We start from the raw sequence: 14402 nt of genomic DNA, 5'->3' as shown, positions 1-14402 counted from the left end.
GCCCAGACTCAAGACAGTTGAGATTTGCAACTAAACACTCCAATCGTGAAAAACGGCCAGTCCATTATGCTGCAACACGGAGACAGAAGACAACAGCCAACTGAAGAACAGGTCTCTTATGTATTTATAGTTTTGGGTGGGCTAACAAAGGAACATTTTGGCACCAAGCACTGTGGTAGGAATACAAATACGTAGTCTGAATTTCCAGATGCACTGAATCCAATCGATATCTAGCTCATCTGTTAACGGGCTCATCAACTGAAAAGCCACCATTCCACAAGCTAGACTGGCTCCCAAAGTCTGTCAATTTGGGTTTGTTTAGGCCCGGTGATTCTGTCACGATGGCCTATGAGCCGAAACACTCCACCCCCAAAAACCAAAGCAGAAAACCAACTCGCAGCATTTCCAGGTGCAAGATACGAAGTCATATCTAGCCCATAAAGATGGACAAATCCTGCTGGCTTAAAACATAATGCCAAAGCTTGCGGTTCTGCCTTCCTGCCCGCAAACGGCAGCTTGTGCATTGTCTTCTCCCGAAACCATACATCACCTGGTGACAGAGCAGTAAAAGCGCAGATCCCGTCTCGCCTCCATTTCTAGATTCAGCGGGGGCCCGTTACCCCCAGCTTTCTTGGAGATTGAGTGAGGACTTCTGTGTGCCAGCAAAGCACAGATGCTCTTATACATGACCACCAAAAAAAGACCCAAACAGAGGATTCGAAGATGAACTTATGAGGAGGTCATACAAATGGGCTTATAAATTATAGAATCGATTACCCTGTACCAACTGAAGTAGCAAATGGGTTACATGAGCTTCCAACTACATGAAAGGACATTTAATCAAAATGCTGTATCAGTATAGTGTCTTTTAAATTAAATCATCTTCATTTTCCATCAGTGTATTTGTTGTGGAAACGTGGACACTAAAAAATTAACTCCACATCTTCCAAAGGGGAAAAACATTGGCAGAAAATTACTTTATTAGCAGGATTTAGAAGCATGTTATTCATTGCAATTCAATATGTTTTAGACTTAGCTTGTGAAACTCCCAAAGCCCACCACACCATCAATGTAAAATGTAATAGTCTAACATAATGAATGAAACATGCATTTAAAAGGTTGGTTTTATATGTGTGGATCCTCTCCTGTGGTTTAATTTCCATACCCATCAACCCAGAAGTTGCGGGTGTATTTGTGTACCTACTAATGCTTTGCATACCTCTTCTAAATTTACGGTCTTCTAATTTAATTATTTCTTTTAGGAAGGGGGTCATTAATGAACTTCAGAAATACACCCTTGTACCCCCTCCCCCCTCCCCCAAAGGAAAAGGGGAAAACCTCGTTAGGTTTTATAGCTAGGCCCCCCTCCGACGTCTGTCTTTTCACGGTTTTCATTCAAACACCCCCATAGGCCGAGCCATGCCCACTACCTGACGGTTGCCCCCATCTCTGTCCGCTCTCCAGCGACCACCCCCAACGCCTCCGCTATAGGCGAGCCCCAGGCTTTTGGGGCCTTTTGTTTATCTTGGAAACCGACAAGGAAACAAAAGGAGTTCCAGTGCCATACATACAATGATCCAAAAATAAATAAATAAACCAAGAGAAGCAAACGCAACAAAAAGTACAAAAGCAACAGTTCAATCGTGGATCATTTGGACTAGATCTCAGGAACACGCTTTGCCACTTAGCAGCAGCTACATTGTCCTCACTTGACGTCTTGCATTTTTACTTTGTAGCGCTGCACGCTGGCTTTGCAACAAAGATTCATTTTAGTAACCATGTGTGCTGTGCAGCGCCTGAGCCGTTTGTGCAACTGCGATACACCATTGCAACTACTCGGAATAAAGTTTATTTCGCTTAGATCATGATTCATAGGAAGAAAGAAAAAAAAAGATACACCTTTAAACGGAATAAAATTTAAAAATGAACTACTTTTACGAATGGGCGTAATTCTGATTAAACCCGACATCGCCTCAATATAGTATTGCGATCACATCTTTGGGGTGTGAGTGCATTAAATTAGATGGTAAAACTATGCAATATAACCTTTTTCTGATCATGCAAACCCACTACATCCATGTGTGCGAGTTTTGCAAGGCAGGGGAGGGAGGGAGGGAGGGTATGGGGCTATGCATATAACTGCCACCCCTCCAAAGGGAAAGGGAAAAAAAAGCGCATTAGTTCATAGAAAGAGGGTATGGTAGAAAAAAAATATGCATTGGGCATTTGTGCATTTTTTTTTTTTTTAAGAATATAGATTTAAAAAAAAAAAAAACATTTGTTGTGCATGGGCTAACAATGGGATAGACTCACCGTATCCTTAAAGCGGAATCGGAGGCACGGCTATGGCTCACGTTTGTGTCCGAGATCCCAGAACAAAAAAGAGATATATCCCCCTTTCCGCACTCCAGCCGGCACACACAGCCCGATGGGTGCAGATGTGTGGATACAGATCCCAGCCCGTGTCCGTGCTGCTCAGTCCCAAATGGATTCCTTTGGTCCCATATTCAAAACCCGGTCGCTTCTTCTTTCTTTGCCACCTTTTCGTTGCTGGAGGATCACACGGGCAGCTGATATACGAGATCCACTTTCTTGACCAAACGCTCGTCACATCGCACAAGGAGACCCGATCCGATCTCGCCTCCCGTGTATCTATTTTATTCCCCCTTTTTTTTTCTTCTTTTAAACAACAGTGACCCTTCTTCCTCTCGCCTTTTTTTTTCCCATTCAAAAGCGAAGCCAGACTGTTCCACCGTTTAATCCCTCACTCCCTCCCGCCCCTCCTTCGCTTTTCCATTCACACACTCCCTCCCCCCGCTCTCCCCTTTTCTTTTCACACTTTCAACAGCCCCACTCTCTCTCTCTCAGAAACAGATCTTGTTTTATTGATGAGAAAGGAGAACAAGACTCGTTTTACTGCAGTTCTCACGTTTTCACTCCCCCCCTCTTTGTGGATCCGTTTAAATGGCGATCCTGCAAAACTTTACACAACATTTCTTGGTGGTACCGGTGCAGTAAAACAACAGTATCAGATGCCACTTTACTACAGCAAAACAAACAGAAGAGCGCAGACACAAATCAAGACACCGCAGTGGTGCACAATCACAATGCTTCAAATCATTTTTTTAAGGTGAATGTGCAGAAATGCATCGTGGCATCAGTAGCGCCTTGATGCATTAAAGATGAATAATTTAGATCCGCAAAAACTTCCAGATTAGCGCACGTGGTGTACGTGATTGTTTATTGGGGGTGTCGCCCCCCCCCCCCCCCCCCCCCCCCCCCCCCACTACAAACACACACAAACCAGCAGATCACACGCAGTTGAAGGTGCTGCGGTTCACTAAAGGGTCCAGTCTCTGGATGCGGACTAACCCGGATGGGCGTCTCAGTGCTTGAAGAGTGAAAGTTGAACATAATCTGCGTCTTTTCCGCAACACTGGTTTTCTCTGCGCCGCTGTATCACCTGCGACACGTTGAAGGAAGGAAGTGGCGCAAAGGAAAAGAGAAAAGTACAGGCCACATTACAGGTGGATTGGATGTTTTTGTGTGGGTGGGGTAGGTCTATAAAGGGGGGGGGGGATTTAAGGATCATAGGATTATGAGAAAACGTGTTGATTTAAAATCCTATCTAAATGACCATTTGGATTAATAATAAGAGTAGGACTGCAAAACGTGTTGGAGCAGATTAATAGATGTATGTGTGTGTGTGTGTGTGTGTCCCTCCTTTAAAAAAATAATAATTGTAGGCTTTTCATTAAGCGATTGAGTTACAAATGCATTCAATCACTTCTGATATTACAGAGAACCATTTGTTTATGACCACGCACCCCCCCATGGCTTTAAACATGCATATCCTTGTGCAGCGCTGCTTTCTGGAGTGTCGGCTGGAGATTTATGATCTTCCTACGTTTGTCAACATAATCGTTAGTTTAAAATCCCCCAAAGGGGGAGAGAGAGCAACCGCCGAACAACACTTAAGTGAAATATGAATCACATCATAAATCCCTTTCCACTCTTTCATCAAAGCCTAGATCCCGAATTTGGCAGATAGTCCTGTGAAAGTACAGGCGTTTAAAAAAAAAAAAAGGAAACTGAAAATAATTAATCTCGAAGCACATTTGAAACAGAGACCTTCAACATTTGTGAAACTTCCAATAATTGAAACCAAATCCACAGAGAAGGTGTGTGCTTGTGCAGACTATTGTTTTAAGACACCCAGACCTAGTTCCCTCAAATTGAGAACAGGTTTATCTGGAAACGTGTAGACAATTACAAGCATGCCTATAATTTCTGAGAAAGACATTAAAACAACTATATAGCACTCAATAAAACCCAGAAGAGCTGCACTACCAAAGCTTAAAGGAAGAACAGAAAGATGGAAAAGGAAAAACTTTTATTTTTCTCAAGGCAAGAAAAACCTTTTTTGATTCCAACCACACGTTCCACCTCAAAACCAAACAAGAGAAACAAAACAAAAGTACAAATATATACATCAGAAATCACCTACAATTGTACATCTCAATCGTATAGGTCACAGGCTTTAAGTATTTATTCTCGTTTAATTACAGTCAGTGCCACTGTTTTCTCATGGCTTTGTGGAACCCACATTATGCTGCAGTCCTGCTCTGTCAAAGTAAGTTAAAAAACAAAACAAATAAAAAGTGCTGCACAAAAAAATCACATCATCTCAGTTCAGGGGTGTGTGGGAGGTAGGGTTGGACAACACTTATAATTTTGTCATTAATATGAGAATTTTTTAAGTGGGACATTTTTGTTTACAAGATTTCTAGGAAATAATCTAAAATAAACTCTAGTTTACAGACAGCTTGATTTTGGATTAACTTGGATTAACTGCCATAACCAACTTCCATTAACAATCAGCAAAAGTGATTAAGTAATTAGTGTGGTTTCATTATTTATTTTTAAAGACAACCTGCTGTGTGCACAATAAGATGAACACACTTGTTTAAATAACAGTAGATAATACAGCAGAACAATCAGATTTTTGTAGTGGAAAACATTTGTAAAGAATGTGATGTATTAATGCTTTACATCCTCGGTTAAAAATTGAATCTGTACACTGAAAAAAAAAAAAGAATAAATAAAGTGATTGAACCCACTATTTCAAGCAAAATTAAAAAAGATGCATCAACTTGGCTCTAAAAGCAAAAACAAAAACAGTAATACTATAATTTTGATTAATATATCCCAGTTTGTATTTTCAACAGCTTCATTTTGTAATGCAGACTAGAGATTTTCTTTTCCACTTCTGTTAAGGAAGAAGGAAAACAAACAATTTAAATTCACTCAAGAAACAACCCCAGCTGTACCATACAAAATGAATACCAATTACTGTACAGATTCACTGGGGGGAAAAAAAAGTTATGCAACACAACAGTCTGGAGGAAGTGCATCGCTTAAGAGACAGAAAACAGATCTGGAAGGTGAACAGAAGACTCCACATTCAGAGAGCTCTGCTAGATTGAAACAAACAAACAAAACAATAAGTAGGCTAAGTCACGACAAAAACCTTGCATTGATTCAGCCAGCTGTTGACAAATCCGCAGCAGCCAGCTGTTGAAGCGTATGAATTCTATTGGCAGGACAGGGTGAAAACCGGCATGTTAGGCATGTAAGGAACAGGAGACACCATGCAGCGGTGCTTTGCAGTGGCTCGGCCGTTAGTGGGTCAAAGCAGCCCTGTCTGGGAGCTGAGAGTAAACGCCGAAACTCCAGCCACATTGGGGATTGAAAGCCGCTCTCGTTAGGTCTGATTAGGCCCCAACTTCTCGGTCCCTGGGAGCCTTTTATTGTGCACCTAGGAATCTACAGATCACTACAACCCCACCCCACTAGACTGGAGCATGTGGTGGCCAAACTTGTGAGGGTCCACGCCTGCTTCAAAATTTCAATAAAACAAAAAAAAACCTGAAACGAAACGCCTCCTGTAAACCGATCGAACGCAAGCTCGTTGTCTGGGGGAGTAACCCAGTGTTCCCTTGGGAAGGGAGTCGAATTGGAGTCCTTTACGGCATCTCTCCTGTAGTTCTCCACAACGCAGGACTCGGAAATCTCCCTAACCCCTCCGACTAGTACATCAGGTGGTCTCAAACGCCACAGCAATGAGAGTCTGATCTGTGGGACTCCGGAGTTAAAGGGAATACTAATACTCATACTATAGACGATTATTAAACGTCCCACAGGGCCACATTAAACTGCAGCAGCCACAGAACTGAGGGGGAACAACAGACAAGACTACAAGTGAAAGATAAGCCTGAACTTTAAGAAAGGGGCATTTGTTTGGTCTTTACTTGACAAACACATAACAGTATTGTGTGTGGGGGGGGGGGTCATTTCAAATCTTGCAAATCAGGAACCTCTCCCAATGGAATTCTCTGGATAGTGTCCAAAAATCGCTAAAATCACAGATCCCTCGACTTCCCACCACTGACAAGGAGGCACCAGGCTTTTTTCTTTTTCTTTTCACATTTCATATTTCCGTTTCTTTCACCAGGACGCTCCCCCCTTGCCAAGTCTCTGAGAATGGAAGGTGAGCTTCAGATCGAGACTTGCGTCCCACATCGTTGTTGTCACTGCGAGGAGGGCCGCCCGGGAGGCAGGTGGGTGTGGGGGTGTGTGTGTGGGGGGGGGGGGAGGCGGAGCCGGCAGTTCCCTCAGTAAGCCGCGTCGGTCGGCTCTCGAGACGTGGTGAACAAGACGTCGGCCTTGGAGCTCACGAAATAGGTGACCAGGAGGGAGAGGATGAGGATGACTATCCCTACTGCCAGAGTCGTCATCTGAAAACACAGAAGCAAAGGATTCTGGGAGTTGGCAGGTTGAAATGTAGGGCTTGTATACAACTACAACAACTATCTAAAAACGTTTAGGAGCCAAGACCATACTCTCTCAATTAAGGGCAATTCTAGCTTTCATTTCACGCGGCACTCTCAAGGTGCTTAATTGTAATTAACCGTGCACTCCCTTACCTCGAGCTGCTTGCTGGAGATGAGGAATATGCGAGCTTTGATCATCTTCCAGCGAGACTCGGTCCACGTGGAATACTCCCGGGAGCCGTAGTCCTTCAGCTCGAACGCCGGGGAGATGGCCTTAACGAGATGCACCGGGGCGCGCACGCAGTACGGCACGGCGTCCGTCCCGTTGGGGGCCACAGAGCCCTGCACCCACAGGTACTCGTACAGCTGCAGCCAGAGTGGAAAAATCAATCAAATAAAGGAACAGGAGGAGGATATACTATTGCACAATGCTATGGTTGTCCACGACTGACCCCTGACCTCTTTGCTCTCTCCGTCCACCTTCTCCGGGCTCTGGCACTGGTCCTTGGTGAGGTTGGTGACTGTGCCTGTCAGGTTGGCCAGTACATAGTGCACCAGTCGCGTGGTGATGCTCTGGTTGGGTACGGACACGTAGTACTGGGGAGGGTTGTCCTCTGGAAGGCCAACAAACACAGAAGGACGGGAAGACTGTGTTAAGCAGGGAGTCCATTGGATGAGCCCCTATATCAAGTACATTCCCTGGCTGAAGCCCCCAGGGCCCACGAGGACGGTTTGAGCAGGCGAGTCCTCTAGTCGGCAGTTAAAGTGATCTCACCTAGAATGGAGCGCATTTCGGGACTGATGAGGGCCCTGAACCAGGTGTTGTTGGACTGAATGAGAAAGCTGTAGAGCATCTGGGTGACCTAGGACACAGAGAGGGGTTTATTTATATTAAATAAAAAAGGACAGGCGATAAAACCTCCCGTAGAGGCCAATTGGATCCATTAGCACCCATCCCCCTGTCCAACCCATCACAGAATACCAAAAAGCGATAAGGAAGCTTTTTCTGTCTCTCAAATAACATTTTTTTGAGCCCTGCCATAACATTTCACGCACTGACAAAATAAATAAAACACATAAATAATAAAACGTCTATCATTTCCAATAGGCTTCATGAGCTTTAACGCTTAACGAGATTCATTTCTCAGTGTGTGAGGCCAGCCAATCTCACAGTTGCAATCCATTTTGATTTCAATTGAACAGTAATCCTTCCCCCTGGCTCAAAGAGTCACGCTAATTAGCCCAGTCTGGGATTTTTGTTAATTGTGCCAAAAACCTGTTGAAATCTTCAGACGTTTAATAAAAAAACAATGTTTTTCATACTCATTTAATGTAATGCAAAGGCAAGAGTATGACAAAACGTTGTATAAGTGCAATATTACAGGAGAATAAATGACTAAATTCATTACTTGCACTTGTATTGTTTATTTTGATTTCCCCTATACTCCCTTTCCCTTAGCTCTTAACTTTGACTGCGCAAGACTAACTCATTGTGCGTTTACCTGAGACCCTCAGGGTCATAAGGAAGATATTCGGTCGTTAAGTCAAAACTCACTATTTTGGGATCTGCTTGGATGTTGTCCGCTTCTTGATCCGATCCTCCAGCATGTTTGAAGAGGGCCTTGGCAATGACAGTGGCCACTTCAGATAAGCCCTGACAGAGAAGGAGAGGGAGACAGATTAAAACTGACAAGCGTATGTTTTTTCATAGGCTTTTTTTCCAAGAGCTTCCACGAGACCATGTCGATTTTCACTCCATCACACGTGTCAGTACCCGGGCAGTGTCTGTGACGAACTCCAGCTGCTGATCCGGGGTGAGCTGACTGGGGTACTTCATGTGCAGGTTGTCCGCGGTGTCGTAGATGCTCTCGTAGTACCTGCAAGATGAGCAAAGCCGGCTTTCACAAACAACCCAGTATACCTATAGTGGCAATTCCCAACCTTTTCAAATCTTAACGCACACTTCCTTTGCTGTAAAATATTGTGGCACACCGACCCCTACTCCTGCCTCCCGGCTTGCCCACCCTTCCCATGAGCAAAATTAAAACTCATCTGAAACTGGATGTTTTTGACGAATCAATGTATATACGGAGTCCGGTGTGCCTTGCTTAGCCATGGAAAATGGGTACATAAGGGTTCCGTCTTCTCAGGCAGCTCCAGGGGCCCCACCCTCCTACTCACTTGTTACTGTAAGCGGACTGGTGGTCAGCGAGGACGACGCCCGGAATGGGTCGAGACCTGAGGAACCGCTGGAAGGACGAAGGGGGCAGAGCCTGGGAGACATTTGGCTCCATCACCGTGACATTCGGACCAGAGCTGGCTTGCAGTGCGGACATCAGCTTCTCCACCTAGAGACAAACCGCCATAAAAATCAAGCATCAGGACCGCGTTTCATCAACAAGCAGTTTGGACGCTGAAACACATGGCAAGCAACGATGGGAAGCGGTCAACCGGTCCAGAACCAGACGTCGACCAATAACACAAAAGCACGGCCTGCTGGCTTCCCCCACCTCCATATCGTTCTGCTACCAAAACACCTCGGTTTCCTGTTGTATTGGGACTGCATTCACACTGAGCCTTGATCCAACTGACTGGCCAAGTCTCTCTTCCAGGCTTTGATCCAACAGCCCTTACCTCTGTATTGATGCTGCTGTTCATCCGGGAGACGGGATCGCTGTGAACCCAGAGATCCTTGCCACCGCGGAGACCCACCTAAGCGGAGAACACAAGGTGCCAGAACGGTGACCCACAAGCAACGAAAAATGGGCTGTATCAGAGCAGCACTTTCCACCGGTAACTCGGTCTAGGTCAACTTAAAAACGTTACTGCTTGTTTACACGTCAAAGAGGCCTTACCTGTCCAATTTCCACTAAGGAGTCGATGTTGTCAAGACCGATGACAAACTTCTTGTTCTCCATGTCGTACACCATGCGGGAGCTGCCGATATAGTCAAAGGTCTCCTACAACCCAAAATCACGATGAGTATGACTTTAAAAATCAATTGAATACCCACCCTCCATGTTTACAGAAGAGCCAAGATCACACATTGCCCACATCTTAATTCAAACTCAACGACCCTGACAAGCACCAACTCCAAAGCAAGGGCATAAACCCACACGTTTACACATAACGCAACCCGGTGTGACTAGAGAGCCACCGCGATGGGCAGACTGAGACATGGCTCACTCACCCCCTGGAAGAAAGTGTAGAAGATGTTCTTGGATAGCTGGCTGGAGGTGATGTTCTTCAGAGCTTGGGTCACAGCAAGGAGGGTGACGAACCCGGACACCGCGCTGTCGCCACCGGGAGCCAGGTCCCAGAAGAATGACCGGCTGTCCAGCTGAACATGCAAAAAGGGGTTCGATCAAACATGACGGTCTACGGTTTTGCACAGAACTTGTACCCATGTGCCTATTCCTTTTAAAATCCTTGTGAATGCAATAGGGCAAAAGTCAGTATTTTAGCAGGTGGGTGAAAGAATTGACACGTTCCAGGGCCACGAGTGGTTCGACTCTTACCCTGGCGGCTACGATGATGAACCTATCGCTGGGATCGGCTTGTCCCGAAGCGTTGATGGGCTTGACGGAGCTCCACACGTTGTGGGCGCCGAGGGGATCGCAGATCATCTCTGAAACGCACACAGACCAGACACCCGAGTCAAACCCTCCATCCACAACGCAAGGCCACAAAACCCTCACTGGCAGTCACACCATTTTCAAAGCCACCTCCCACACAATTAATAAAACTCACTCAGCAAGATCTACACACACACACACACAATACAGTTTTTGGTTTTCCAAATGCAGAGTTAAACGACTGAAAAAGACTTCCATGGTGTGAAGTCTACCTCTAGTACTGTTTTACTACCTGCCTCACCTCCTCTCTAGAGAACACCAAATAAAAAGACCCCATAAAACCCAACCTTTGCAGCCCGCACCCAAGGAAGGTAACCACTTTTTCTGGGAGGAACTGTTAATACTTTTGGGCCAGTGAGGAAAGAACAGAGACTGGGCCGCATGAGAACAGCTCTGGCAAGTACCCGGGTTGATGCTGAAGCTGGTCTGGATGTCGTTGCGCCTCATGCAGGTGACGGTGTTGGTGACGGCGTACATGTGGGAGTACAGCTGCATGGCACACAGCGGGAAGGATGGGGACGTGCCGTTCACCGCCACATTGTGCTCCTGGAAACACTGCGGAGGGGCAAGACAAGAACCACGTCAGCATGCAGCGGCCTGGTAAAAATACAGTCCTGGATGCCCACCGTAGGGTAGTTTTATGAGATGGAGAGACAGAGTGAGAGAGTGCGAGGGAAAGAGGGCTCACTTTTTTGATGACAGCGGTTTCGTTGTCATCTTTCAGCATGAAGATGGGGAACTGAAACTCCTCGTACGAAAGGCCGTTCCCCAGTGGATTCCACACCGTGTTATTGCAGTTGGCGAACGTGGGGCCGTAGCTTTGCGAATACACACCTAAGCAAGCAAGAATTATTATTATTATTTTTTTTTTTTACAGTGGTTTATTTAAATGCTTTGGTTTCAGTGGAGGACAATTCTGGGACTCTGACAACAAGGGAAAGATAGAGAGACGATCAAAATACAAACAAGTTACAGAGCCGCATCAAAAATTGTTTATTATTTTTATATTTAAGGGCCTGCTTTCATTCGACTATTCAGGCTATTTGAAGACACAAACACAGACCAAGACAATTTAACCCATCAGTGCTGAAAATCTCACTTTTAGGTCATTTGAGAGAGAGGTGTATTGTGGGAAGAAAAGGACTGACAGCCCTCTCAGAGGCAGCAAGCTATTGACTAAGCAGGAAGTCACATGGATTAAAAAAATAAATAAAATGATAAAGGGAAGCAAGTATATTCAGATCACTCTACACACAGGATGAAAACAGGAAGTTAAAATCTTTACTGCAGAATCCGACACTGTTCCGTTACTGCTCACACTGCCAGGGTCTAACGGTGCGGCTGTCCTTACCTGTACCCTCATTGGGACACTTGGTGTGGGGGGAGAATCCTTCACTGGGGCCAGTTTTCGAGGTGACCACAGCTAACCCAGCCACGCGCAGAGCAGCCCCCTTCATCATCATCATAATCTCTCTGCAGAGGCAATTAAATCCTCATCAACCACATTCTCCAAACTAAAACAAACAATAACAAAGATCACGGAAGTGGGAAATGCCCAAGTCCTTTTAATCTAGCGTATCGGAAGGAGTTGAAGCTCTGAACGCTTATAGGTAGTGGTTGCTAGCGTTTATCTTTGGTGCAATACTCAGAGGAACATTACAAAAGCTATCATTTGGAACAAACACAGAGCCTTAAGTCAGACATACATCAGCCTGAGGAAAACAAACAAACAACAAACACATCAATCAATCAGAAAAGCCTGTAGATTTCAAGGCCTGGAGCTGAAACTCCTGCCGAGTCCCCATTTATCAAGACGTGCATTGTCAGTCGGTGTCTCTTTCTCTGTGAGACAGCAGATGTGCAGCAGGGGAGGCAAGTAGGGTCCATACCTGTTGAACAAACTGGCATCCAGAACCACCATGTAAGGCGGGTTGGGCCCATCAGTCAGAACCCAGTTCAGGTCAGACTTTGCATCCACCACATGGATTACCCCTGTATCACCAGAAATAGAGGCTGGTATGGAAGAGGGAGGATAAACAAATTAACAAATGGATAACAATACACAATTCAGCTCATAAATGGACCACTAATGTCTAAGTAAGGCTGAACTACAGATTTAAGACTCTCACAACAGTGAATTAAATACAAGAGATGGGAGAATTCGTCAGCAATGAGAAAGGGTCAACTGAAAATAAGAAACCAGTATAAAGAATAATGTATTGCGCTGAGGAAGGGCACATTTTCTTCTATGACTGGCATCCTCTACGTTCTAAACAAGGACTGTTTTGCTTACGCTGGAGGCAAATATAGCCACAACCACCCTGCGAGAGCAAAACAAGGACGACAACCCCTGGCATCCCACAAGCCTGTGCCGCTACTCACACTGGCATCCGATCTGGTGGGTGGCATTGAGCAAGCGAACACAGGGGGCAGTGTTATTCAGCATCACGTAAATCTTCTGCTCCACAGAGTTGCCTGCAACACCAGCTGAGGATGAGAAGGATGGAGCCATCACTCACCTGAGCAATGCAACAGGTATAATGCAACTGACAGTAAATGTGTGTGACTGTGTGCAATTCTATGTGGTGTAGAAATTCAACGCATGCATCATAATTTGAGGAGTACATCTTATAATTAAACAGAAAAATCCAATTAAGGCGTTATAAATGAGAAATACCGATACAACTCACTGTGTCAGTATGTGGGGAATCACTGTCCAGTAATAAGTAGTTACCAGTGACAAAACGCTTACTGTGCATAATTGTGTCATAACTGGTTGATATTTTCAAAAACAGTCAACAATAGTCTGTATTACTGAAATGGGAAGCCCAATATACTCTGTAAACTAGTTTCTCTTTGTATGTTTAAAGCACAAGGCTGTGATCGCATCATATGACTACGGCGGGGGCAGGGAGCAAGGCGGGGACATGCTTCTCACTTCCACCATTTGCAACCGGTATAAAACTCAAGTTAGAAACAAGTATTGCCTCCAATAATACAGCCAGGCATTTGTGCAGAGAAACCTACACACCATGGCAAAGTTAGCAGGGGTGTAGACTGCAATCGGAGGTGCTACACAAAGAGACGAGCGGTTTGCATCATATCTTACGAGGGTATAGTTTGCACCTTTGTGTCTGTTTAATGAGATCGGGTGATATACTGTGTTACTGTGGCCAGAACCACCTTTCAAAACTTGTTTTAGCTGAATCATTACAAGAACAAAAGCGTGCACACATCCAAGTGGGTTATGTGTTTTTTTTTTTTATCTGGACCGACTCGACCCCCTTCCTCCCACGTCTCCCTTCAGTTCAGCTGCGGGAAGAAATCGCGGTGTTTACCTACCCGGCTGTAAAGAGCAAGCCAGCAGAAAGAAGAGACATTTTCCGACGGGAGAAGCCATCTTCCTGCTTTGAGTCAAACACAAAACACCTACAGGAAACAACGCAATAACCCCCAGCCTGAGGAGGATCCGGCGACTCCCGTTATCCGTTTTGTCAGAACAACGCGACCGAGCTGCGGCCTTGACCTTATTAGAATGGCTGCTCTGTTGCGATTCCTCAAACTAAACTGGACCGTACCAAGATGGCGGACGGCTTTTTCACAGCCACAAAATTAACCTGTTTAATCATAAACAAAACAGGTGGCCGTTGTAACCTTGCGAACAAAATAACGGAAACAATACGAAATATGTGTTGTACATTGTGTTCCTATTCTAACCTTTCCCCCAAACAGATTGACTGGATAGATACAAATCTGACGCACAATGATCAGGCAGCTAAACTTTCTTATAAAAATGCATTTACAAATAAGCTAGGGGGAAACTAAGTTTAAAACATAAAACACAACCACTTTCAATTCAATAAACACATATGTTCCGTCCTGCGACCTTCCCAAGATGTCCGACAGGAAAGGACTTTTAACGCCGAGCTTCCAG

At 45.1% G+C, this 14402-nt stretch overlaps 1 protein-coding gene across 1 annotated transcript; it reads right to left on the bottom strand.

Moving 5' to 3' along the window:
• Positions 1-4378: 4378 nt before the first annotated feature.
• Positions 4379-14393, bottom strand: ncstn (nicastrin). Its single transcript, XM_066723095.1, has 17 exons — positions 13811-14393; positions 12851-12955; positions 12358-12481; positions 11820-11941; positions 11157-11302; positions 10873-11023; positions 10352-10461; positions 10024-10173; positions 9689-9793; positions 9468-9545; positions 9015-9181; positions 8608-8710; positions 8389-8487; positions 7609-7696; positions 7293-7447; positions 6987-7199; positions 4379-6797 (listed from the first exon to the last, which is right to left on the bottom strand). The coding sequence occupies exons 1-17, from the start codon at positions 13866-13868 to the stop codon at positions 6675-6677; spliced, it is 2097 nt and encodes a 698-aa protein (XP_066579192.1). The 5' UTR covers positions 13869-14393; the 3' UTR covers positions 4379-6674.
• Between the last annotated feature and the right edge of the window lie 9 nt (positions 14394-14402).

The sequence above is a fragment of the Amia ocellicauda genome, chromosome 14, assembly GCF_036373705.1.
Source record: "Amia ocellicauda isolate fAmiCal2 chromosome 14, fAmiCal2.hap1, whole genome shotgun sequence".
In the NCBI taxonomy this organism is placed as follows: domain Eukaryota; kingdom Metazoa; phylum Chordata; class Actinopteri; order Amiiformes; family Amiidae; genus Amia; species Amia ocellicauda.
This window is presented reverse-complemented; position numbering and strand designations above follow the sequence as displayed.

Bases quoted from the DNA above. Each gene is read 5' to 3' on its own strand.
- ncstn (XM_066723095.1), bottom strand. From the start codon at position 13,868: ATGGCTTCTCCCGTCGGAAAATGTCTCTTCTTTCTGCTGGCTTGCTCT. The intron at 11,024-11,156 runs GTGAGCCCTCTT...GCCCCTCCGCAG, and splicing joins AAACCGCTGTCATCAAAAAA to TGTTTCCAGGAGCACAATGT. The intron at 7,697-8,388 runs GTGAGTTTTGAC...TCTGTGTCCTAG, and splicing joins TCCAAGCAGATCCCAAAATA to GTCACCCAGATGCTCTACAG.